The sequence below is a fragment of the Neopsephotus bourkii genome, unplaced genomic scaffold, assembly GCF_033783945.1.
Source record: "Neopsephotus bourkii isolate Nb327-2 ecotype Australia unplaced genomic scaffold, CSIRO-AGI_Nbou_v1 NB_107, whole genome shotgun sequence".
Classification (NCBI taxonomy): Eukaryota; Metazoa; Chordata; class Aves; order Psittaciformes; family Psittacidae; genus Neopsephotus; species Neopsephotus bourkii.
Window position 1 is genome coordinate 3,092,596 of NW_026900624.1, and position 27,524 is coordinate 3,120,119.

At 45.9% G+C, this 27,524-nt stretch overlaps 1 protein-coding gene across 3 annotated transcripts in view; it reads right to left on the bottom strand.

The window, feature by feature from the left end:
- ARHGEF5 (Rho guanine nucleotide exchange factor 5) overlaps positions 1–25,734 on the bottom strand; it is a 34,827-nt gene extending 9,093 nt beyond the window's left edge. Inside the window, exons 1-5 of one of the 3 annotated variants that reach the window (XM_061358053.1) lie at positions 25,608–25,734; positions 3,223–6,778; positions 1,325–1,406; positions 899–963; positions 336–598 (exon numbers count right to left, since the gene is read on the bottom strand). In XM_061358053.1, the coding sequence (XP_061214037.1) occupies positions 336–598; positions 899–963; positions 1,325–1,406; positions 3,223–6,763 (3,951 nt within the window). In that variant the 5' untranslated portion in view covers positions 6,764–6,778; positions 25,608–25,734. Of the gene's footprint in view, positions 1–335; positions 599–898; positions 964–1,324; positions 1,407–3,222; positions 6,779–25,307; positions 25,443–25,607 lie in introns of those variants that run through there. The other 2 variants (XM_061358071.1, XM_061358062.1) reach the window with 2 other exon arrangements.
- Positions 25,735–27,524: the final 1,790 nt, after the last annotated feature.

The following is a 27,524-nucleotide window of genomic DNA, read 5'->3' on the forward strand; positions in this document are numbered from 1 at the left end:
GTCTTCCACTTTAATATTCTCTTTGCATTCAACACGCACAACATTCCTTGTTTTATCTCATTCCAATTCCCCATGTCTGTTTTCATGAAATTACTGACGTAGTCCAGAGTCCTTCAATGCTCCTTTTCTCTACCATTCTGAACTTCAGCACCGTACTACTCCACAAACACTGGTACCACATCCTCATGCTGCTTACACGGGTAGAAGTGACCTCTGCATTCAACCACCTTCATTCCCACATCAGAATATCTGCTCTGCACTTTAACCATCCCCCTTCTGGGGACTCTTTTCTTCACTACAGACCACCCATCTATCTTGTGAGATGTGCCCATTACCTCTTGCAGCTTCTGCTCATCACGGGACATATTGAGAAGCATTCTGCTGCCCCGTATCATGGGGATGTCCTGCCAGAGGGACGCATTAGATGAGACTGACAGACGCTGCAAATATGAGTCCTGGGGAGACAGCACTTTCCTCCGTAGCCGTGGGGAACTTGGAAAACTTGACTCTATATCCTCTGAGAAAGAATCCACTCTCTTCTGGCTTTGAATGGCCTTGTTGAGCACCACATCACTGTACTCCTGATACAGCAATCTTGCTGTGAATAGAGGCATATACATTCATAATTTTTATAGCAGATCCTCAACCCTCTGCTTCAATCTGGAGAAAACTCTATTACTGTCTCATTAGGATAACTGAATACACAAGACTGCATGCACCTGCTATAACCTGCCTGAGTTCACTGCATGACTCTGGTTTCACTGCCTCCACTGACCACCACGCTCTAACACTCCTTCCTACCATGTGGCAGGAGCCCCTCTCCTTTATGCTCACTTCAAGGATGAGAGTTGATGGAGGAAAGGGGTCTGCCACAGCACTTCAGTCAGAAGGTACTTACAGGAGTTGATCAGTTTGGAGTGCCGGCGTTTGAAGTTCTCCATTGCATCTGCAGGTTTCTTCTCTCTATGAGAGAATAAAGATTTGGAAGCAAAGAGTGAATGAAGAGCACAGCACCAGAGACGTCTTATCCAAACCTTAGTAACAGATCTGTCACAGCAAGAACCTCTCTTTCCAATGAGCTCAAGCCCCACATACTCTGCTTAACAAAGTTTGGCTTAATGGAAACACTGTCCTAAAGGGACAAAAATACTGTTGCAATGGGTTCCTCACCCAGAGGGCACAGACTGAAACATAGGCCTATGTAATTTTACTATAGTTTTCTACTCCTTATCATCATCTTCAGTCCCTCAGGAACAACGGAGAGCGTCAGGTGTCTGTGCTACACAAGGTGGGGCAAACTCTAAGGGGTCCTTGAGAGACTTACCGCAATATAACTGTTTCTGAACTGACCGGTGGCTCCCTGTGTGACTTGTGAGCTTCTTCCTCTGAAGGAACAGAAGGAATTTCTGCATATAAGGCAAGTAGAAAGAGAACACATAAGTCTGTTTTTAGAGTCAAGCTGCAACCCAAATAATGTAGAGATACCACTCATCTATACACTACCTAAGTGGTGGTCTTGGATTGGAGTACTGGTACCTTCCTGAACTTTATTTCTGGGTCAGAAACATTCCAGTTTTAATAATCCTTAACATTATTTACACTTTACATCTGTTACTTAGCCACATTTGCATATAAATAAAACGGCTGTCACTTTCAGCAATGACAGTAACTCTATGAACTTCCTTTTCCAGTTGCCCAAGTGAAGATGCTGCTGCAGACCTTATCATCAGGTGCTGCCTTTCTTTCACCTTTCAACACTTCTGGCCACACATGAGGATCAAGGGACCCAAAGTCATTAGTCATATCTGAGTCTTGGACCTTCTTTTGTGGATGTTGAGCCCCCAAAACCTCTTACTGACTTCTGGGGCAGAAATACTGGACATCTAACGAAGTCACTCCCGTGAAGAGTCTCACAAGGGATGCAGCCTAAGAATGAATGCTCCAATCCAGTTCTCAGGTTTATGTACTATGTGAACATTCACAAACAGCTGCTTGAATGATCTTCTGTTTATGTAAAATGGGAATAGTGTGGATTTTTCTTTTGCTTTGTGAGGGATTTAATCCAATAAGATGTGAAGAAATTCTATATAAAATTCGTTGGAAGCAGAAGGAGTTAAAAAAACCTGAAGACTGAGCTGCAAGTATGGGTCAGGGGAGAGACAGCACTGCTGCCTTGACCGTTTTAAAATTTGGAACTAAAAATTTACAGGTCAAACACATGAACAAATCTTGATTCAAGTGCTGCCAAATCTTTTACACCCTCCACGCTCTCCTCCTTTTCCTCTGTGCCAAAAATCTACCATGCTGTACAGCTTGGCAAATAAGCTAAGTAAGAGCTCAGAAGAAGCAAGTATATTTAAAGCTTTTGTAAGGTATGATAAAGAACAGACACACATCATGATAGCAAGTACTGTCTGAATAAGCTACATTACAGAAGATGCATGCTGCTGTTTGTGACGTTGGTGATTTGGCTTCTATGCTAGTTGGGACCTCGGATATGACAGATTTGTGTTCTTATCTGTAACCTCAACACCTACGTTCTCAGGAAGATCATCTCTTTCAGAAGGTCAAATTAGAATCTCAAGGTGCCCTTTGCAAATAAAGGGAGGTAGCAACTAAACAAGGAACTAAAACATGGTAACAGACACGGGCTACTGAGGGTGCGTGCATGCGTTTTCCCTACTGCTTGGAAAACAGGCTGCTACAAGTGCAGCAAAACGCAACGGCCATGTGATGGCAGCAAAGATGATGAGCAGAGGCTCTGAAGCGAGCCCCACCAAGACACTCATTCCTGCAGATAGGCCAAAATAACCCGTGTTACTGGGTAAGGGTGACAGATCACAACACACGGAGATGGGACAAGAGGAGAAACTGGATGCGACATTGAGGGGTGAGGGACTGGTGAAGTGTGATAAGCTCTCTGTTGCATGTGTCAGAGCTAAATGAAGGGACTGAGCCCCAGAGTTCAGTCCTATTCAAGAAAAAGCAGGATACACTGGTTACAGGATAGCAGAGAGGAGGTAGGGGAGAACTGGGATGGGAGAGCTTGAGACAGTACAGCAAGGGGGCTACAGGAGTATTACCAGCAGGGCACAACAGCAATGCTGAGCTCTCAAGGTCTCATGCCTCTCCATCATATTGCCTATTTAATTTAAACCTAAATTTCTGGTATCTGCAGTAAGTCTGGGGAGTATGGGGAGGGAAATGGAGGAAAGGACTCACCCTGCAAGATGTCTGGGGGTACTGACATCCTCTTCAGGCCCTGACGGTGCCAGTCCTTGCTTTTTACTCGGCGTTTAATTGGGTGTTCCTGATGGGCTGCTGGCTCCTGTGCAATCGGTTTTTTGTCAGGCCAACTTGATGATTTTTCCAAGGGTGAATGTCTGGGCACTTCCTCCTTTGGCTGAGCAACCAAGTGGCGTTCTCCCCCTTCTCCTTCTAGCCTTTGCTTGACCCTCCTCTCACCTTCCATTTTCTCTGTGATTGCTAATGGAGCTTTGATGTTCTTTGTGTCCATACCAAAGATGCCTGCCTGTTGTTCCCATTGCAGATCCCCAGAGATGTCCTCCCCTTGGCAGGTCCTTCTGGTGGTTGGTGGTGATGGAGGGCTGAGCTGGAGGAAGTGGATTGGATTGGTGAATGCCAGCATTGGAAGTGGCTGTGCAGAGTTTCTGTTCTTGGAGCCTGTGGATGTTATCAGGCCTTCCAGTGAGGGCCATGAAGGGTGGTCAGGTGGGGATTTTCCACACTGCATATCCATGTGCTGGTCCACTGTTTCAGAGCATCCAGCCAACGCTTCATTTCCAACAGCACAAAAGCTTTTGGCTAACAAACTGACCCCTGAGTCATCAGAAGTCTCTGTATCATGGGTACCTGAATCACCAAGGTCCCAATCTCTACTTAATGGAACAAGGTCATCTTCTGCTACATGTTCTCCATCAGAAGCAGAGGCCACAGTGTTAGAACCAGACACAGAGGTGGCAGTCCGTACAGAATGGCTTATAGCAGGGTGAATGGGTAGTAACTTATTATCCTCCATACCACAGCTGAGATGTGGCATGGAGTAGATTACAGGAGCCAGTGGCTGGTAACTTTCAAGGGCTGGAGGTTGAGTAAGGTGATTTGCGTTAAGTGCAGGGGCCTGAGCTTGACGGGGTCTTTGGACAACGGAAGGAGGATGAACAAGCTGTTTGGCATCAGTCTCAGACACCAGAGGTAGGCTTGAGTGGGACACATGGGACAGAGGTTGCTTTGGCGGGTTCATGGCATGGACCATATCTTCTTCAGAAGGCCAAGTGAGGTTGCTCAGGACTCTGGAGATTCTGGATCCAGGCTCTTCTTGGTTTACACTGCAGTCAGACTGATCAAGTAAAGGCATTTGTTGTGCTTCATGATCCACGTTTGCTCCCATTTCTTTTCCTTGGATAATGGCACTTTTTTCTGGGGGGGTTTGCTGAACTGTCCCTGGGTGGTTCAGGGGAGTGGAAGTCCTGCCTAGTGTTTGTAGTGGTTCCAAAGGCCCTGCAATGATATCCAGAGTCCTCCTATCCTCAGGAGGGATCCCCTCTAGAGGAAGGCAGCTCGTGCACATTACAGAGAGAGAAGATGGGCCACTAAGGTCTTCGTGAAAGCTTTCCTCAGAAGTAAGGAGTTGATGTGAAGCATCAGCCTCTCCTGGATCAGTACTCCCAATAGCAGTTCCCTCCCCTGATGCTGGATTCCTCACTTGTACAGAAGTGGTGTCTGGCTTCTCTACTGAGTCTAGCAGTTTGTTCAGGTTAGAGCCAGGATGGTCCTCAGGAGTCACAGAGGCTGTTCCACTACCACCCTCTTGCTGTGGGCCAGATGTTGAAACCACAGAGGTGAGCTCTGAGGGTGAAGCTGGAATGAAGCCCTGAAGCTCAGCTTTTCCCAAATTTTCTGTAATAGGATGAGGATCCGTGGGATCAGGTAGCTCTAAATTCTTGGTACCAGAGGAAGGGTGTGCTGTAACAGAAAGCTCTGGGTCCTCTGTGCTAGAAGATGCTGCCACTTGACCATGGGGTGGTGCATCTCTTTTCCCAAACCTATGGACACCCTTTCCATGTCCATCACTGTACTCATCCTCCTTACCCAGTCTTGTCCTGTCATCCCAGTCAGCTTCTCCAAAATCCTGACCACCAATGGAAAAGAGGCCAGAGTCTTCCAGGTCTTCTGCATGGTCAGAGATATAGCATGTGTGTGGAGGCACCACTGGAGTCTCATCCCCTGGGTTCAGGTTATTTGAGGACAGAGGGCTAACAGCAGGTGGCTGAGATCCACAACCCGCTTCTGCAACACCAGCTTTCAGCAGTACGTCACCAGAATGCTGATCCCCAGAGACAGGTTCCCCAGGAGGAAATGCTGATCCTCTTTGCTCAGCCAATAAAACATTCTCCAAACCACACAAGTCCATATTATGCCTGTGAACAGAAGATATCTCTGACCCAAAAGCTGATGACAAAGCCTCCAGCTTGAGCTCTTCCCTCTGCTGTTGCTCCTGCTTATTTTGTTCTTTGTTTTTCTGATCTTTGGACTCCGAAGATTTTTCTCCTTCTGGCAAATTCTGCTCTTTGCACTCCTCTTCCTGCTGAAGTTCTGACACTGCCTCCTCCTGTGCTGGTTCCTTATGCTGTGAAGCATTCACTTCCTCATGTTTTTTAGCAATGCCCTTTACTTGGAAGGCACTCTCTGCTGGAGAGGCTGGTCTGCCCTCTGTTTTTCTGTGATCATTTTCAAGATGAAGGCATTTGGAAGTGGATGAGTTTTCTTCAGGAACCATTACTGTTCCCTGGTTTCTGATGATAGTGCTATTTCTTGTTTCACCAGCTGAGAAGTTTCCTTCTGCTTGTAGTGAACTTTCTTGGCTGTCATCTCTTAAGGTGGAAGACAATTGACGGGAAGAGGAAGACTCTATATTCTCTTCTAAACCCTTGAGTGTTCTTACACCTTCCTGAGCATCTTCAGAAGTGTAAGGTTTAGCCATGTCCTCTACTGCTTCCTCTGAGGTAGGCTGCTCATCAGTTGCTGGTGCCACTTTTTCGCTGCTTTGCTTCTGCTCTGCACCAGCATCCATCTCCTGCAAAGAATCCATGGAGATCTTATCCAGAAATGGTTCAGCCTTAAAATGCCCCTCTGAAACAGTTTTACACACCAACAAGCACTTGGATGTCTCTCTCTGAGAGGAAGTGGCATCAGCCAAAGGAGGTTTCAGATGCTGGGCCTGAGGGTCTGAGCCATGAAAAGCCAGTTCTGCCTGGCATTGAGAAAACTCAGCGCCAAGGTCCACAGCCTGCAGGATGGCATTGCCAGGGGCCAGCCCATCCTGGACTGTCCTGAAAAAGGAAGAGTTCTGGTTGCTTTCCAGGTCAACCAGCTCTACTTGCTGATGTTTCAGAGAACAGTGCAGTTCACCCTCCTCTAAAAGCATTTCTGCTTCCAATTCTGAGACTCCCTTTTGAGGCTCTGCATCACCTTGCTCTTGTTCCAGTCCTGCTGGCATTGTTTGCACAGGGTTAGAGGGTCTGCGCAGCATCTCTGCTGCTTTTCCTGGAGCAGCAAGGCAGTCTTTGGGAGTGCTGAACTCTGCTTCTTTTGCAGAGTCAGCCATGCTGGTGTTCATTTTGGCTGAGGCACAAGGGCCATGATGCTCTCTTTCGACTGCTGTAGAATCCCAAGCTTCCCCAGTGGCGCTGCTGGCTTCTGGGGGAGTGGTACCTCCCTCACTGGTTTCTTCAGACTCCATCAGTGGCACATCCTCCTGAAGAAAAATGCATTTTTCTGTTACTACTACAGAATGATATAGTGCACCACATTGGCTTAAAGAGACTTTTAAAACTGTTTTTAAAAAGTACTGATGCAGCTGAGAAAAAAACAGCTAACCAAAAACACACTTAGTGGGTCATAACAGTTGGGAAACAAATACCAAGAGTAGGTAAACACCCAATGTAAGCTTGCAGAGTAACAACAAAATAAAACTACTGTCTTTTTAGTTTTACATGCCAATCCAGAAAGTGATTTTGGTCAAAGAGCAGAGATGGTGACCTCTCTGAAGTAGCTGCAGTGCAACTTTAATTATTAAATTATTATTAATTATTCAAGTGTTGGCAATGACTAGCTATCTCAAACTCAAAAGGGGATACTAGAAGGCATTCAGAGAATGAGAAAATCAAAGTCTCCATTAATTTTGGTGGGGCATGCTGGATGAATACTCATGAACTCTTCTAGTGGCTAGCTAAGTCTTAAAAGATCTCCGATTTCTACAGGGAAAAGCTTATAGCTGGAGCTGATGGCTCTCTCTACAGACCTCTGTGTATGTACGTGCAACACAGGGCTTTACTGCAACTGATCACGAGAATTGATTAACAAGCCATAGGAATGTAAGAATTTGATTAACAGGTAACTGGGACATACCACAAAACATGAGATATTTGAAGGCTGTTAGAGACATGATACCTCTGGTGTGCGTGGACATATCTACAGACTACAAAGAAAAACTACATCATCATTTTAGTCCACTCTTTTAAGAAGGGGGGGGGGGGGGGGGGGGAAGGAAAAAAAAAAACCAAACGTCATCTCAGGACTGTTGGACAGTTTCCCAAAGGATATAGTGGAATTTCCCATCCATTATTGCATTTGAAGTCAGACATGACAAAGCACTGGGGAATGTACATTTGGGAAACGTCTGTGAAAGGATGGTAGAATCTGATTCACCACTTAAATCTTTCTGCCTTCTACCTATACCATGATCAACAAACCGTACCTTAAAAGACATGAGAAAGAGACAAACCTTAGTTGCTTCCCCTCCCTTTTCTTTTGCCTTTGGAACACCTTCTCTAGTATCCCAGCCTGTCTTATCTATTCCTTGTCCCCTGCTTATCAGAAGTGGCTTATAAATTGCTGCTTCAGGCTGCTTCACATACAGTGGCAGTCATACCAGAGCTTGTAATTTAGCCCAGAAGAATTTGCTGCAATGTGCAGCCACAGTCAGACTTCCCCTTGGATAAAGCTTCAGCACTCTCCTCCTTCATCCTCTCTTACAGATGTCAAAGACTCCAGACACTTAGTCCTTCATCTCATGGTCAGAGAAACCATTCCACATTTCTTCAGGTAAAAGCCTGCTAGCTGTTCAGTAGCAAAGGAAAAAAAAAACAAACAAACAAAAAAAAACCTCAAGGCCTGGCTCAGGACCCTTCATGAAGCTCGTGCAAGAAAATTCTCTTGCTCAAAACAGACAACCTGATCTTTCCTCCTCTGGCATTCCTAATTTCCCTACAATTTTAAAAATGGCTTTTTCCCCCAGTTTTTGCCATTATGGAGCACATGTGACAATTTCAACTTGGGAGACTCATAAACATTGAAAGGAAAGTGGATGGAAACATAAATCTTTGAGATCAATACTAATTTCTTTGTGCTGAAGTGGCTCTATAGTCACAGCTTTTTGTGATCCCACACAGAAAGCAGTGAGCAGTTGTAAATAGTTGTAACTTCAACAAACAGTATGTTTCAAAGAGGTATGTCCATTCAGAAAGCTCCCACAGGGCTTCTGCCACATCTTATGCCGTCAGCTAACAGTAAACTACTTTGGTGCTGCCAAAATGTGTTCTGAAACTGCTGCACATGGGAAGGCATGGGACTGTCAGGAAGAAGCTCCAGCACCGAAACAGGAGAGCTTGGCAGAGAACAGAAAGCAGCAGGGTCATAAACTTGTAGGCAGACACCTTGTCCAAGACAAGATCAACTTTAATTATGTCAAGCCCTCCTTTACCAAAGGTTCCACGATCACATCAGATCACTCTTGTGCTACACTGCTCTTTGCTCTTCTGGCTACCTGAGCCTCCCATACTACCCAACTAGAAAAATACTATTTCTCACACCTGATACAGACAGCTTTTAAAAATGGGCTCCCCAAGAGCAGAAAGACTGTTTAGGGACACTGGTGATCTTGGACATGAGGTGATGTCTCAGAAAGGTTTACTAGTACTAAAGACAGGATGGCCTATAAAGGTCTGAACTGCAAGATCCTCAAACTCAAGCCCACACTGTGAGAGGAAGAACAGCTCTTGCTCACTGTGCTGTTACGGACGTATACAACACTAAATTTCCTCTAATTAAGCTCAAAGACCCAGTTTCCACTTCCCTGGCTCTGTTGCAAGGGATTTGGACAGGTGAAAGAACCTTAAAGCTGCATTTGGATTGATTCCATGATGATATTAGGAGACAGAGGGAGGTGCACAGCAGATCAACATTGGAAGCTGCCAGGTGAGATTTGTCTCATCATATTATTGCCAGGTGTTTTGCACACCTCAGGGAGAGCAAGAGAGAAGCTTTGGGAAGTTTGCAGGGACAGGCAAATTTTCTGCAGAGACACTGGGGGACGACTTTCACATCTAGTCAGGGAAGCAGTTCAGCTTGCAGGCTGGTGCACTGTAGTGGAAGATGCAGATGTCTCTGCAATAAGGATTTTGTGGAGATGGGAGAGGAAATAGTAAAACAAGACTGACTGTGTATGACTTCACATACAGAGGAGCTGCGTACAAGAGCCCAGTAGCTACTAGAAGAGACTGCCTGTGATAAACTCCCACTGCAGATCAGCTTGGTGCTCCACCACAGCGGGGGCCAGGAGACCCCAGGAGCTGGGTTAGACAATGTAAGCTTTCAACAGCATTTGCAGTATGGCCAGTAACAGGACAGACAACCTACAGGAACCCATCTGGCAACTGCCAGCCTCTAGCAGGCTACACAAACTCTCCCAGAAACTTCACCATGACCACGGTTGGGGCTTATCTATCTTTCACATCTCTCTGGATCAGATGCTGAGCTTGCTATCACTCCCTTGTATGCTGACACTATTTGTCAAAAGAGGTGATCTGATGTCCCCTTGTTAGGTGAAGTCAGCCACGCTCTTCTCCCAAGAGGGCCTGGAAATCCAGGACTTCAGCTCACATGCACCTAATCTGCAGGTGATTCTGGGCATACAAACACACTGCAAGCTGGAGACCTGAGAGAGGGCAGCTGGCCACATATCAAAATGAAAACGAAGGGGCAATGCTTGGTCATACTGCAGCAGGGAGCACAAGAATTCAGAAGGGCAGGATGCAGAATGTGGCCAGGTGAGCAAACCAGGACAGCAAAGCACTACTGGACAAATTCCTGCAACGATGCACACATTCATCCATGGCTTTCCCAGATTACAAAAAGCAATGTCATACTTCCTTCCAGTGTGGGTTAATTCACCTGAATGGAGATGACAAACACTTCTGGTTTTAAATAGAAAGTACCTCAGCTTCCCTCCCCCACCTCCTCCAACAAGCAAGAAAGGAGAAATAACAAGTGCTATCAAGCACAGACAAGCCCTTCAGCTAGCCAGGAAGCAAGGCAGCACAGAATTAAGTGGAGCCTCAAGATCTTCCTCCTCCAAAACAGGGGACAGACCTAGCTTTCGGTGTGACATCTTCACCCTCCCCATGCAGCACTGGGAACCCTGGGCTGTGCTCCCCATCCCACTCCCCCTGCCCCAGGCACTGGGGAGGTCCACATACACAGCCTGCTGTGAGCACATTCCCAGCAAAGAAAACCCTGCCCTACATGTCACAGGAGCTTCAACAGCAGAGATGCTCCATAGCCCACTGGGCTGCCCACCAGTGCACCAAGCACTCCATTTCACCAATACAGCAGCAAGGGCTTCTGGCTGTGAGAGGAGAAACCCATTCAAAACCTTTGGGCAGCATGGACAAGGGCACTGATTTTCTTATGAAAACAAAGGCTTTTCCAAGCAACCCATCACTTGGGCCTGGAGAAGGAAAGGCTGCATGGAGACCTCACAGCAGTCTTCCAATACCTGAAGGGGGCCTACAAGGATGCTGGAAAGAGACTTTTCATCAGGGACTGTCAGAGGTATTGGAACTAAATGATCTTAAGGTCCTTTCTAATCCTGACCATTCTATGATTCTATATCCTTTCTGGTGTGGCCACAGCTTAGTACAGAAATGCCAAAGCAACATTTAAGTGCTGCAGCTCTGGCAGGAAAGTGCTCCACATAGGCTGTAACAGCCACCCAGAGAGCAGCAAGGCTTCCCCAAGCCCCTTCCTGCTATTTCAGCTCGGCTTAAGCATCTCAGTCACACGGTTCAGACACACTTTAAAAAGAGCTGGGTCTGTGGGGCTAGCTCAGAACCTGCCTTTCTAAATACAACATCCAGAGCTTTCTGGGAATTGCCACCAGTTACCATCTCTCTTGGGAGGACACAATTGCTCCCTGATTTGTGAGACTCAGGAAAGGGCTTGGTGCAACTGCTCTAAAATAAAGCCTGCCCTACCACAAGTCTACATTTTACTTTGATAGAGCTACTCATGCCATGCTTAGGCCTGCTTTCTCAGCTGGATGCTCCTTCCACATGAGAAATGCCCACTTGCATGTATTCATCTGCAAAGAAATGGTTACCAGTCCTCACACACCACCCCTGAGCTGCTCTATCACTGTACAGCCCATTGAGAAAGGTGAAGGAGTGGGGTCAAAACTCTCGAGCTCAGGAAGAGATTACACAGCATGCTACAGATAAGACTGAAGGAGGGAAATAATGTTATGTGGCCACAGCTCTGAGGGTATGGAGAGCAGATGGAGCTTGCTGAAGGAAAGAGCATAAAGAATAAGAAAAGCAATCTAAAAAGGTATGTGCTAAATTAATGTAGGATGTACTGCTGTGCTAAACTGTCTACATGTGCTAGCATTCTGGGAACCAGGAGCCACTGCAAGTGTTTCAGGAAGGAGAAAAAAAAACCAACCCAAATCTGTCAGTAGTACCTGATCTCCTGAAAAATGCACCTGAGCTGCTACTGAAGCTTGGGAAAGTGAATGAGACCTGCTGGTCACACCAGTGCAGACTGTTTGCCTGACTGCTTAAACACTCCCAGTAGCATCTCATTAGCTTTCACTAACAGTAGGCACACTCAAGCTATACTGAGCCTATTAATTATCTAATGATTCACTAACTGAGGAAAAAGAAAATAAGGATACCTTTCCTGCATTTGTTTCCACTTAAGTAGATTATAATACTTAATGCTAACCAAAAAAAAAAAAAAGAAAAAAAGAAAAAAAGAAAAAAAGAAAGGTGCCAAAGAAACATCATTTTGAGTTGAACAAAATTCCACCTTGGAAATTGCTACTGAACATCTGCCAAACAGCAAGTGAAGACTGTGGTCTGGATTGCACATTGCACTTCCAAGAGATGCAGTAAAAAGGACTCAGTCTCAAGATAAAATGGGGCCATCCGTGTATCAGAAAACCCAGTTCACTTTAAGTAGAGCTTAAGTTTTATACTCCAAGCAGAGCTTAAGTTTTATATTTATAAAAGCAATGATAAGCCTTGATATTCTGCAGTCTTCTAGCACAGGACCAAACAAGAATGGTGTATGGTTCTCACTGTTGTAGCTCAGTAGAAAGACTACTGCCGCTACTGGGCAGATAGGCTAAGAATTCCCACAGTGAAAATAACACAGTCACTGCATGTTGCTGTGTGTAGGTCTCTGTACAAACCCTGGGGATGGAGAGATGACCAACAGAAAACATCTGGGGCACAAAAGGGGGTAAGTACTTCCAAGATGTGTGCTATGATTGTGTTGGCTGCTAGCAACCAGCTATACACATTCCTAGAGAGCAGGTTTGCTATGAACTAGAGTTCCCAGTTTCTCTTCAGAGTGATTCAGGGCCTAGATTGGAGACATTCTCCAGTTAGCAGGAGAAATTTTGTAGTCTCTTACTATGCTACAGAAGCATGAGCCAGAATCCCACGCTGCTGTTTTCGAGTCTCAGATTAAAGAATGCTAATGTTTGCACCAAACCATTTTGACAGATGCAAATGCCATTAAAACATCAAAGAGCTTGGAAACGCACTTGAAAGCTTGGCCTTGCCCAGACTGCACAGTGGAACCATTGCTGAGCACAGTTGTTGTCACGTTACCTGTAGCAGTCCTGAGCACAGTTAAGCTACAGACAGATAAGGATGAACAATATTCAGCAAACTGAACTAGGGCAAGTTGTCCTGCCCTGCAGAAAGGGCCTCCAAAGCTATCCTGTCTGAAGTTCTTGGCAAACATGTAATAGAACCTCTTTCACAGCCGGATCAAGTTCTACACTGAGATCTGTATGATTTCTTGCTGCCATTACCAATACCTTTTACAGGACAGAAGATACAAAGTTGGAACTTTTCAGCATTATGGGAAGACTGATAAGCTAAACATCAAAATATACCCAGCCATAAATATACTGGCAAAATGCTGCTTTCGTATCAACATGTAAAGATTATCCTGTGCAGCCAAAGCAATTCCTAAAGTAACAACAAAACTGCACTTGTATATCATACTGTGCTAATGACTCCTACCAGCACTTCATCAGCCATAACAGCTATACCTACAGCATGTACCGTGTATCTGGCTTTAATATTGTTAGTACCATCAACTGGAGATAGCAATAAAAAATTGCTGATAGCAACATACCATGAGATAGCAACAACAAAAAATCTTGAACATATTTTGTATGTTTTCAGCCTTAGCTCCCACAGCATTTTTAATTGCCTTATGACTCCGGTAATGAGATTTATTAAAAAAGTTAAAAAAAATAAGACTTGCATCATAATCACAAACACTGGCTAATATTGTAACAGTGATGAAGCTTTGTACTGAAAACTGCAGCTAAAGAAAAAGGAATATCCATCCAAAAGAGATGCAGGGATGTGTGGGAAAAGGATTTTGGTACAACCCTCCCCTAACCCAGCTTTTCAGGGAACAAACCATTCTTTCTTGGAAATTTAATCACTGTGCTTAGATCGAAGAAGTTAACAAGTACAATGAGACGTGTTTGCTATTGGGAGCAAAAAGTAGTAGATATAAATAAAATGTTATAAGAAATGTAAATGTGGGAAAGCACCAGCAAGGACCCCTTCCCTCTCCCCGTGGAAAAATAGCTTCACACACCCAAAGCCACAGGAATTGTGTGGGTGCTAAATAGGAAGGTACTAATGCAAACACATGGAAAACTTGTTGTTACTCACAGTGTAATGCCTGCATGGCCAACTGGCACAGGTTTATTGTGCACATAACAATATTTTCTGGTTTTCATACAGTCCCACTTCCTAGAATCATGTGGTTATGTGAGAATTTTGGCTTACAATTAAGAAAAATGTATGTCTGGCCTTTAATGGGTGTGGAAAAGGCCTGAAAAACAAAGTATGACTCAAAAATTAGATCTTGTTGTCTGAGTTTATCTTATTTTTTTAAGCATATGTTAAATGTTAAGACTTAACCTGCGACCAACAAGAGCAAGGCCAGTTCCCCTTTCCCCCTCTGCCTGATCACTGATTTTCAGCAGTAGGGACTGATGATATTGAACTTGTCTGCAGAGTATTCAGACATGATCCAGTGAGCTACAGGAGCTACAAGAAACTAAAAGACTGACGAAGAAATATGCTGTGGTACAAGTGGGTTAACAAAGATGAATAATCAATTTTATCAGGCCCAATTTAAGTATTTGCAGATATTCTGCAAACTTCATCTGCTCACGGCCCAGCCCTAAAACAAGATGCGGAGCTCCTTCAATTCCTTCCGCCACTGCTGACTGTACAAAACATTCAACCCACCTGGAACCAGGTCCTAATAAATTCTGATCAAGACTTGACGCGGTGCCCTGAAATCCAGAACAGATTAAGGCAACGCTGCCATCTTATCCCATGTGACCACACATGAGCCAGCTCAGGAAGTGATCAAGACAAAGAAAGAACCCAGCAGCAGTGATGTGAACACCCAGAAAGGCGTGACACAGGAGGAAAAAAAACAAGGAATAAATAAAGGTAAGTAGGAGTGCTCCCTGAAATAGCTGTACGTTCACAGGTATGAGCCATAGCAGCAAGGGCAAGGAGTGGATGAGAACAAGAGGCGAGTGGGGAAGCAGAAACCTGAACTTGGACTTAAGCTCTGGTGAAACCACACCCAGGCTCCACACGCAAGCCCCTGACGCTCCAGCATAGGTGTCTTGAGGCATGTGACTGCCAAGTGCTGGTACAGGTATACCCTCACCAGCCCACACAGGATTCACCTTCACAGTACCAGCCCTCTTGCTGCCCTTCCAGGTTAGAAGCAGGTACTACAGGAAGCGAGATATTCTAATCAGACTGACAACCAAGGGAGCCATTATTTTACAGTTTAATGTTTCCTTTTCTCATTATTGCCGCTCACTCCACCATTCCCATGAACCCAAACTCAGCCTTCTCTTCTCAGCAAAGGACTGGGTGTCTAAGAGGACAGTGCATAGCAGCCAGGTGAACTCAAAGGAGCCAGCCCCTGTGAGCAACTCTGAAAACAAGTAACAACATGAAGCAGCTGCTAGGGAAAGCCCTGGAAACCTCCTCAAACCATCTGTGAAGTCTAGCACAGAAATACTGCAAATGGAAGGGGAGGAGAAGGCATTTTTGTGACCCTGCCTTTCAGAATGATCAGTGAAAAGTTGTGTAAATCAGTGTTTTAAATGGTGTAACTGATATACAACAATCTTATGAAATGCTTTTTATAACTAGCTTCACCAATTACCACTACCTTATTTCACAGTTTATAGTAGTAATTACAGCTCACAGATGTTGTAGTTAGACTTAGCTTTGGTTCCTAATACTGTAATTAACACAGCATATTATAAAAATTATTAATAAAGTGAAAAAAAGAAAAAGTCAGAACCCTACAGGTAAAAAAAAAGAAAAAAAGATGACTAGCACAGCCAGATCAACAATACCAGTATTCCCTATTTCAGCAATATTTCTTCTTATTTCTAATGGGCAAAAATTATTACCACCTATTTTTACACACAGTACCAGCTCCAAGTCTGCATTAGTTTATAGATTTTATGCCAACTTAGCTAGCATTCCATGATGTACTATTTTCGGTATCTTTTCCATGTTAATAACTGAGTGCAAATGAAGATGGAACAATTACAGATATTTTAATCCTTCCTCCCTCTGTTTAATTTTTCTGCATATGAATGAAGGGGCAGAATCTGCTTCCCATCATCACCCTTCAAGATGTCCTACAGTAGTCCTCCTTCATGGCTCCATGGCTCTTCAGGTATTAGCTGAGCAATTTAAGTCCCGAGATTGCCCTTTGGCAGCTGTCAAAGAAACCAACTCTGACTCCTAACTGGCCTATGGCTTTCTTTTCCTCAACCCTGTAGCACATAAAACTACCTCTCTCTTTACCCTCCCAGGTTCCACCCTATCAGATGGCAATGCAGAGGATCAAAATAAGGTATGTGTACCTTAAATTCACCCCAAGCTCATTATTTCAGTGTGCTAGTGAGAAATTAGAACATGAGGCAACTTAACTCCTAACAGTCACCATGACTAATAATGTAATACAGACCCAAGACAACTTCCTTTACCTCTTTATGACACGATCACAAAATAATGCCATCTCTGGCCAAGGAATGCAAAGTCCTCGGTACACTCGCATCCACCACCCTACGCAAGTGTGCATGCTATATTCTAATTGAAGTTGTGCATACTTTAGCATGAATGAGAAATTTCCCCTGGGAAGCTATAGGAACCCATTTAATGAAATCTAGGACTCAGCTCACTGTCTTTCCCATTACCTGCAGCACACTTTGATCAGTGGGGCATAAACAAACACATAAACATCCCATCTCTCCCAAGTTCAATGAGATATAGCAGAGTTTCCCCCGTTCAGCCTCACAGGCAGCTCACAGTCATAACTTCTGACACTGCCCATCAAACTCACCTAAACAAGTTTATCAGACCTGGCACACAGCAAAATGCTCTGCTGTAAAAATAAGTATCATTACAGAAAACAAAGAGTACAATCAGCGTAATTTGGGAAAACTAAGCGCAACAGAGGAGCTTGAAGTGGGAACAGTTGGGAGAGTACCAAGAAAGAGGGTGGAGATGTCAGTGGACCATGCCCAAGACAGAGGAAAGAGTGAAAGCTCTCCTTCTTAGAGTCTGCTTCCCAAATGCCCCCACCATATGGGAAATGGGTCCTCAGGGTTACCCCTTCCAGATTGACGCACCGGAGGAACCCAGGTTTTGTCACAAATGCTGACTATTACTGCACCCAGCACCTTGCCTCTTCCATGTATGACAGCCAGCTGGTCAGCACATTAGTGGACAGGCACAGGCACAAATTGAGCAGCTTTTCCAAGCCCCTGGCTCAACAGGACAGAAGAACTGCAAGTGAAGCAGAGAGCTGAGGACAAGTGAGGTCCCGCCCTTGCAGCAGGCTGATGCAGTGGTCCTTGCCTAGGAGGGGCAGCAAAGCAGGAGGGTTTAACACTACAAATGCAGTTACTGCTTTATGAGCAATGGCTTTGCTTGGTGGCAGACCCTGCAGCACTCACAGTTGTATCTGGCTTCGACTCATTGTCACAAGGCTGAAGGGAAGAAGAGTGACACACATCTTGATGTGACAAATCTATTCTGTCACCCTTGGCCATGCCTTACACAGGACATATGACACAGGTGACACTAGATGGCTCCCAAGAAGCAATCACATTAAAGGTGTAATTACAGCTATACCCACAGCATTACTGCTTTTGTCATACCCATAGGGAAACACCCTGCACTCCAAACTTTTGGTTATTCCTGCTCTACTAGCATTTACTCTAACAGAAGGCAACCAAGATACATCCATAGGACTGCTGCTTTAAGTCTTGCCTCTACTAACATCTGTAGCTTATGGACAATTAAACATGATTGCTATCACCTACAAATTTCAAGCTATTGGGTCCACAAAGAATACTGTCATCATCAGTAACTAATATAGCATGGAACAGGAGCATACATGTTATGATACTAGGTGCTCTCCTTCCTTCAATTCCCCACTGCAGTCATTAACTAAAAGAAGGATCTACAGAAGGCTTAGGTTGTAACTAATGTTTTTCAAGGCAACCGAGAACTGTGCCTTCATCCCCAGACCTCATCCAGCAGAACTGCTAGTTCCAAATTCTGGCAGTTTCCAGCAGTTTGTGCCTGTCTGAGGGTCATCTGTGCAACTGAGGTAATACTAACTCCTCCTACCTCATAGACATACTCTCGGGATTAGTCAGGGAGTGGCTGCTCAGCACACTGAATATGCAAAGCCCTGTTACAAACTTTGTATCTGATTGCAACCCTAAGCAAAGACTTATTTAAGCAATCCTTTCACCAACAAAAATATACTGACTGCTCAGTCTGTTCTTTCCTTCTGTGTTTTTTGCCTCCAAGCTCTCTCAGATACAAAAGATGATCCCAAAATATTTTCCTTTTGTGCTGCAGTTTTTTAGTACAAACAACAGACACGTTTTTCACCCAAAACAGCGTCTATAATTAGTTGTTTCAGCTCACCTGGACCAGTGTTGCTCTGGGATCATACTTGTACTATAGGGATCTCTGCTCAGTCAAAGAAATCCCCCACTCCATAACCTCACATCTGTCAGATATTTACAGTTGTGTGTTTCACACTGTGTCCACCTTCACGTGAGACTCCTTCTGAAATTCCATCTATTTTATGAGCTTAGGACATACAGCATCAGATAGTTTTTGCTACCCCTAAGCACAAAGCTGTATCTCTTTACCAAACCGTTCTTTAAAACCAAGATGGTGGTTTTGCGCATTCTTACCTCAACACTTGTGTATTTGGTTCCTGCATCTGTTAGTACTTTTTTTCATCATTATTTAAATAAACTTTCAGTCTTCTTCCACTGTCACAACCAAACTGTGCCCAATGCCATCTTTTAAATTAACTTCTCAAAGACAACACTCAGGTAAAACATAACACATTTCAGGGCAGATTTTCTTCCATATTGCCTTGAGATTTCCGATTATGCCAGATTCTTTGCACATGCAGTGCAGCACATCTCATCTTTTCTTGTTCTGTTCTTTTTTGAAGTCATTTTGCTACAACCGTCAGAGACAGTCAATCCATCTTTCCCCTTTCACACAGAGATGCCTATTTTCATGCTTTCGATATCACTGTTATTACACGCTCAGCAGCTGGATAGGTAAAAATTATGCTGCATACAGAATGAAGGAAAAATGGCTCTGTTATGTTTGATAACACCCCCTGGGGAAACGCAGCTGCCATAATTTTTCTATACACACAGATACAATTTTAGGCTGTTTTATAGGGCCCTGACTCTCCCTTGTGACTGGTCAGAGCACACACTACTGTGACATAACTGACATGCCTGGCCTTGCTCTTCCAGGATAAGGCACATCTCATTGCTCCAGCATATGTCCAAATTGCTCATTTTCCTTTCTATGCACCTCTCTGAAGCAAAACAGCTCAGTTTACTCATTGTGCAGAGGCAGGAAGATAAGATGGACTGCCCAAGTAATCTCAGAAGACTGCCTTCCCAGATGGCACGAGACTTGGACCCAAATGAGCAGCGTTGACCCTGTGCCCACAGAACACCTTATAGGTTTCCCTTCAGTCCTCTCACAAGCACTAAGAAAGCATCCCCTCTTCCCAGGGGTACTCAGGGATGAGGAGGGAAGTGACAGTGATGCATTTCCCCTAATTCAACATAGCACCAGATATTGTTAATAAATTACTGGGAGACTTGAGGGGTGAACTCGTCTCTTTCTATCACTTGTACGCTTAGTACATGCCATGGCCCATAATCTGCTATAGAAATAGGGATAATCCCACTTCACCTGTCTCCCCAACCTCTCTCTGCCCTGAGGTTTATCACAGCATAGAGCCTTGACAGGGTTGTGTGCTGTACTGCAGCCTACACAGTACTACCCCCACTGCCCACCCTGAGCCTCTTCTTGCCTACGAAAGGCAGGATAAAAACAGCTTTCCTGAGGAGAGGTAGAGAAGGGAGAGAGAATTGCACCATTCTAAAAACACCCATAAGATCCATCAGCTATACTGTACTCAGTCTCAAGCCTGATCAAGCTCCATGTGCGAAGTGAGTTACAGAAAGAGAGATGCAGAGAGGCAACAAACAATGGGAAGAGTTATGTGAGCTATATTCAACACCAACAACCACAACCAAATCCTCACTGTTCTAAGTACTGTTTGGTGAGACACTGTTCCTGCCCTGCAGAGCTGGCAGTATACTCAGAACATCTCTTCTATACATCCAGCAACAGAAGGGAAACAGATACACACTGCACCTACTCAACTTCATTGCTATCAACCTGATGGTCCTCACCTCTAAAAACAAACAGTGATCTCTGAGTACTTCAGAAAGGAGACCAACTCAAATGCTGCAGCTAGATTACAGTTCAAAGCCACAGAGTTAACCTCAGATGCCTGTACTATGGAATACCTACAACAAAGTTTCTGCATCTGAACAGAAGCTCAGGGTTAATCCATGCCAAAAGGATTTTGCCTAGAGACTGGATGCACTAAAGACACAGCTACAGCATCAGAGCATCCTCAGGCACTGGTATGGCTATGGCATCCTTTCTTTTCCTACAAGATGAAGTATACCAGCAAAGCTATACTCTTAGTGGTGTACTTTTACAGTTTCCACTAGCATCTCCTCACAGGACAGGAACCCGTAGTAAAGTCATAAGGGCCTAGTTACTATTTATGCTATTCAAATAATATACGTAGGCACTTTTGATCATTACACCTGTTAAGCTCTTATGAGCATAAAGAACACATACCATAAAGCTTACACATGCTTATTTTTCTGTAGCTGCCCAGCAACGCTGTGGGCAAAGCATCTTCTTGCCACCTCTCCTCCCACAAGTGATGCGTGTGTTGGCTTAACACTGATCTGGGCATCTATTTCTATTATCAAATGAATACACAAGTGCAGCCATTGCAGCCACCTTGTGGCAGCTGTGAAGAGCGCCAACGTCCACGTCACAGGTCTGCTAGTAACCAAGACTCATGCCTTGTGCCGCATGTCCCCTGATTATCGCAGGGCTTCTGTGACTCAAATGAATTGTGCCCCAACATGACGAGGATACTAATCCCCTCCCCTCTCAAGGGTGTATTTTGGATCCATCAACTCTACCGTTGGCTCCATCGATGAAGCAGCAGCCATTCCTCACCTCTCCTTCTACAGTCACACCCTCGGCTCATTTGCACGTGACTCTGCTCTTCCCACGGGTGCCACGTGCAGGGGCCTGCCAAGCTTGTGGATCCCACTGGGCACCACCTCAGCATGAACCTGGTGAGGATTTGGGAAGTTTTGCGTATGATCAGCAGCAGCAACTCCAGTGCTGAATGCACTCTGAGCACCACCAAGCCACAGGCAGCAGACCTCACACACTGAGCACCTGCATACAGCTCGACGTTCACTTTGAGACTACAAAGGTACTTTGGCATCTGAATGTCACACACCTCTATGTGACTTACTGCAAATAGGATACGTTCTCAAGAAGCTAATTTATGGTCAGTTCTGCTTTAATGCAGTATTTGCTGAGCAGCAGGTTCATATGCTTCCTCCCACTTCAGTTCACTTCTTGTATACTATCCAATTACAGTTTCTATAGCCACTCCTCAACCTCTCCTAGCATCAGAATACCCTTTATTTTGTATACATTTACATATGCATCTATTTACATATGTACATTTGTACACATGTAATTGTAATCACCTTCCCCCCTTCTAAATTTTTCCCACTATCAAAACCCAACAGCCCATTCCCTGACCTTGCACTGAACTTGTACTGAAGTCATGGGAATTTCTTCGAATTCACCTAGCTGTAATCCAATCACCAATCCATGAGTTCAAAATGAGTCTCCACTACAGGTCCCCCAAGTGTTCAGCATGGCACTTGAAGGAATAGTGTTTAAAACAACAGATGGGAAATGGATTTTGTCTCAGCAAACTAATTCCACTAGAACAGCAAGAAATCTGGAGTTACTTGCTAATGGGAGCAACAAGATTAACAAAGCTTTCCCAAAAGGGTACCCCCTACCTTGCTCAGGCACTGAAAACCACCAAGCAACTCACATCTAGAACACACAAATACAGTAGTTTGCAACTTTTCTGCAATGGTGAACCTTTCTTAAGTATCAGTACGCCACAGCCAAAGGACAAACCTTCTTTGTACATCAAATACTCTTTCTCACACAAAGCCTAACTCCAACACATGCTTCTTGACAAAGACATAAATGCAGCTGACCTAAACCCAGTCTTGGCTAAACAGATCTCCCAAGTCACTCAAGAGTTAAGCTGGGCTACTGAGCACATCAAGGCAGCTATTCTCACAGGCCTGAGCAGTGGGAAGGTGAAAAAAATACATTAGCTTCCAGCAAGATTTAAGCTAAGGTATGCTTGTGACAATTCCTATGCCCCCAGCCTTAGTTTCACAAGCTCTTCAGCTTGCCAATAGAGTTCCATCCTCTGCCCTTATTCCCAGACCAACAGTGCCCTTTCTTTTCTGGCTGTATAGGCATGTGTGTGGTCTCACAATGCACCAGAGCAGGTAACAGATGTGGATGAGAACAGGTAGGCATGACGGCTTCTTTCAACAGCAGTGCCAGCTGGAGAGGATTTGTGCAATCACAGCCTGTTTATCCAAGCATAGAAACGTAGAACTCAATGTATGACTCCCTCTTGCATCCAATCCTGCACAGGTATGGGGCTGCTACTGAAATAGGTAGTCCCTCTCCATGTTACTCATGCCCAGTGGCATGCTACCCATCTGCATCAGACCTAGCACTATCTGGCTACCAAGCAGGCTGATCCAACTTCCATATCATACTTTTTGTTTAAGGAAGTTGGTTAATTTTCAGTTGGAGCAGTGACTGAATTGATCTGAGGCCACTCGGTCACTAGATCCAATCCAAGGGAAGCAGCAGGAGCCTGCAGTCAGGACTGGATGAGAACTGATTGTTCCTTCAGCAGCAGCCTATAGTTACACTGGATTAGTCATCACCTGAAGCTGTACTCCAAGCAACACAAGTTATTCAGTTACATTTATCAGAAAGCCCTGTCTGAGCACAGACACCATAGACAGGCCCACTTAGCTGCTGCCCTAAATCATACCAGTGCCCCTATGACTATAGCTCTTCCCAGAAGCAAGAGGTTAGCACAGGTAACAACTGTAAGCTGGTGGTACAATAGGCCACTTTTTGCTGGAATGTGTCATCCTGGCAGCAAAAGGCTCTCTGATCTGGCATGAAAATTTGTAGCAAGATTTTGTGGTTAAGAACCAGGCTGGAAAGACTGTGATAAGAAATTAGCGAGGGTAATCAGCCATTGGAATAATTTACCTGGGGAACCAGTGCAGTCTATCACTTCATATCTTGAAATCAAGACTGGGTACTTTTCTAATAGAATTTTGGATTCGATGCGGTGATAACCAGCTGGTAATGTAAATACCTGACAGAGGTCAGAATAAGGCATCTGTCCCCAAATAGCTGATACTATGAACATCAACTGTTCATCTCTCAGAAAAGGGAAACAATTATTCTCTGTACAGCCCAAGTGCCTAAACAATAGAGTGCAAAAGTCACTTCTAAGTACTTCATTAAAAGATACAACAGGAGTTCAGCGAGGAGCTGCAAAGCTGAAAGGAATCACAGAACTTACCAGGCATGACTACAGAAATAAATTAGCTATGTATAACTTAGCTAAACAGTAACCAAGCAGCTAACATCAAACTAGAAAGATACCAGATGACAGAAAGCATGGTAAGCCGTAGAATCAAATATTCTTGGAAAAAAATCTGATTCCAATTATGAATTTGAAACCCCTTGCGGGCTGTTTCTTAATTTTTGTCTGGGATAACCATGGAGAGTGAATGTAATTTGCATGAATACAAACTAATTAAATATAACAGCCCACTTTAAACCAGACTCCAGAGTAGAATATGTTTAAAAAAAAAGTTTGGCTCTAGCTCTAGAAAGCACTTGAAACAAGTGAACTGTAAGATTAAGAGTCAATAGAACAAGATTAAGAACGCCTATCTAAAGTTAACAGGATGAAATAATAAAGAAAAAAGGTCCCAGGGAACAGTCTTCCCAGCAAAATCTCTCAGGATGCACAAGAGGTTCCCAGAGGAAGTATTTGTGTCCCAGTATTTCAGACGGCAGGAACAAGGGGCTTCAGCAAGAGCACTAGCCTCAAGCCTGGCTGACTGTTGTCACTTGCAATTACATTGTATAAACTCACTGACAGACTTGCTGAGATCGCTGGGCTACCGTACAGACAGCTCAGTGTTACCCTCAACTGAGAGCTGGCAAAATACAAAGCCAGCTGAGCTGTTCCCAATATTAACAATAACCAAGAATTAAGAAGAACTCAGATTTGGTACAAGTTCATGTCTGATTTGCAGATGCCTCCTCCTCACCCAATTCAGTCACAGTTCTGAAATCTGGGTCACCCATACATTATTCCTTCAAACCAAGCCACCTCCCTCCTATGCAGCCCTTTAAAAGGATCTCTGCCCTTATCCAAGCCATCTCCAAGAAGCCATTTAGGGTACGAGGAACTCCAAAGCACCATGGAATCAGGTCACAAAACTTTAACATGCTACAGATGTGGTTTGGTCAGAGAACCAGGCACACAGCTCAAGCAGAAGCCAACAGTATCCTCATCCAGCAGCTCCAGACTCGGCCAAGTCTGCAACAAGTCAACACACTTTAGTTGAGCTCAGATCTTCCCTGGCCCTGTATTCCCTACCAGGTCTGATCCAGGTCTTATCCAACCTCTGGGAACAGAGGAAGCACCAAGTGCTAGGATGACACAGGTGCTGGGGGTAGACGGGTCAGGCCAGAACCGTGAGAGCTCAGAAGTCCCCTCTGCATGTTGTTTGGAGTCCTGAGATTGCCACCCGAGCTGCTGCAGTGGCAAGGCTCCGAAGAGGCTGCAGGATGGAGACGGGAAGCGAGTACCTCTCCTTTTCGTTCCCCTGCCTTCCCTCCGTGACAGGCCATAAAAGTCACGAGGCGCCCGCCAGCAGAGCAAGGAAGAAAACAACACGGTGTCCAGAGTTCAAGCTCTGCCCCGGGACTCCCGGAGCTGAACCCCCAGCAAGCACCGTGGGACCTCGCTCCGGCGTGGGAGGCACCATTTCTGCCAGGCTGCTGGCAGCTGCGCCTGGGACCGGGCCTGTGCGCCGGGCCCTACCTGCTGCCGGCAACAGGAGGAGCGGGGCGGGGAACGGGCGCTGCCGTCCTGCACAGGCCTCCTCGAAAGCTGTGGCCCTCCCGGCGCCTGCCCGGGGCCGGCGAGAGACGCCCCCGCCCCCCCCACCTCCGGAGGCACTGTCCCACCGGAGCTCACGCAGCGCCCCGCCGGCGGGAGCGGCTCCCCGGGACCCGACGGCGGCCCTCCCCGTGCACCCACACCTGTGCGCCGCGGCCCCGCAGAGGAGCGCAGCAGGCCCGCCGCGGGAGGGGCGAGAGCTCACGTCCCCGGAGATCCCTCCGCCCAGTCCCCCTCGGGTCCTAAAATGGTGGGCAGCCCTCCCATCCGCTCCCCGAGCCTGCCCGCCACCCCGCTGGGGGGGAGCAGCCGCTCCTCCGGCCCGGGCTCCGCGGGGATCCGGCGCCAGGCCCGCGCCTCACCCCGCCTCTCCCGGGAACACGGCAGCGCCGCTCCCGCCGGGCCGCGCCGCGCCGCCCCCGCCGAGCCGCGCTTACCTGCGCCGGGCTCACATCGCCGTGCCGGGGCGAGCGCTGCTCGCCCTGGCTCTACTGCCTCCGCCGCCCCCCTTCGCCCTCAGCAGCCGGCCGCAGTCTCCCCGCCGCCCGCGGGGCCGCAGGTATGTCATGAGTGCCGAGGCTCCCAGGTGAGCCGGGCACACCTACAGGAAGGCAGGCGGGCTGCCCTGATTGGCGTGCGGGGCGAGCCCGGCCGGCAGCGAGCCGCGCTCCGACGGCGCGGGGCAGGGCGAAGCCGCCGCCGCCGCCGAAGGGCCAGAGCGGGACGCGGCGGTGACTCCGACCCCTTGAACGCGGGCTCTGTCCACGGTTGGGCGCAGCCCTTCTTGCCCTCTGCAGGTCTCACCGCAAGGTGTTTAGGTAACTTTCCATTTTCAAAATTAACTAATTAATTTATGTATTTATGTTTAATTGCGACGGGGACAATAACTGTGCCTCCCCTGGGCATGGGGAATAGGGCACTTACTCCCTGGTTGCTTTGCCTCCAGGGTGAAAGCAGAGCGGGTACACCTGGCCTACTGATCCCAGGTCCCCGGCCTGGCTCCAGAAAAAGAGGGATTTTTCTTTCTTGTTTATTTTTGTTTCTGTTGGTTTTGGGTTTGGTGTGGGTTTTTTTTTTTTGTTTTGGGGGGGGGGTTTGGTTTGTTTTTTTTTTATGGTGGTGGGGGTTCAGTTTTGAGGGTTTTTTTGGGGGGGGGGAAGAGAGGAAGGGGAAGGGTTTGGATGGTTTTGTTTGTTTGTTTGTTTTTCTTTCTCTTTACCTGAGTCTGGCATTGGGAGAGTTGTCCCTTTGCCACACGTGACAGGGCTTGGAGATCCCAAGATCACACCTGAGATGTGTCAAATAAATGTAAACGGATTTAACACCTGGATTCGGAAGGATCTGCATGGGATGTGGGTAGAAAAACTCTATATTAAAAACCTGAAAACACAGCTACCATTCTCAGGCATCCTTATTTCTCCTAGGTACACAGGTCAATATCCTGAGGAACGCTGCCTGCATCAAAGCTTTCTCTGGTTGCTGTGCTTAGATGTGGACTGAAAAGGGCCCAGCACATCAGTTTCCTATAAGGGAAATTCTGTCCCTACCTGCCAGTTTGACTGTAGCAATAGGGGCACAGGGTCCATAGGGAGACTTCCCTCACGTGTGATTGTGGAACAGAGCATGGCAGAGAAAGGCATAAGTAAAGGGAAAAAAAATGAAAGGGGAGGACAAGTAGATAAAAGACAACATGTGTTTGGGAGTAGCAGCAAAAGGGAAACCTTGACACAGTTGATTATTATGCTCATTAAAAAAGGGGGCAAGCTCAGAAGTTTTGGAGTTTTCATTCCATAGCAAAATAAACAGAGTAGGTTGCTTCATTTTCTGCATTGTTTTTTGCAGTATAGATTCCTGGGTTTGCTTAAAGGAATACAGCATTTATGTGAGAATGCACTTTACCACAGTATATATCTTTGCAAAGGTTGCAAGGTGGGCAAAGAATTATGCAGACAGGTGACAGAGGAAGGCATTATCTGTATTACACTCTCTTTCTCCTCAGATTGATATCTGGTATCACCTCTGCTGAGCCTTTTTCTCCTAATCATATAATGAGGCTTGCAGGTGTGTATCCTCCAGGACATGCTCTGAAGAGTTCAGCAGAAGAGGAGAGGAGCTGGAACCAACCACTGGAGAAGCCCTGAAGCCCACACCCATGCAGCCCTCAACCCGTCCTTCCCTGCATAATCTCTGTGGGGTCTCCCAGGCAGGAAAACTTCCCCAAGAAGCAGCACAGTGAAAGCTCTACCCAGCCACTAGCACAGTTGTACTCGTGCTTGCTGCTGCTTTCTGATTCAATTAACGCTTTCATTCATTTATGTGCATGGATTATTTCATCATAGCAGATCAGCTAATGC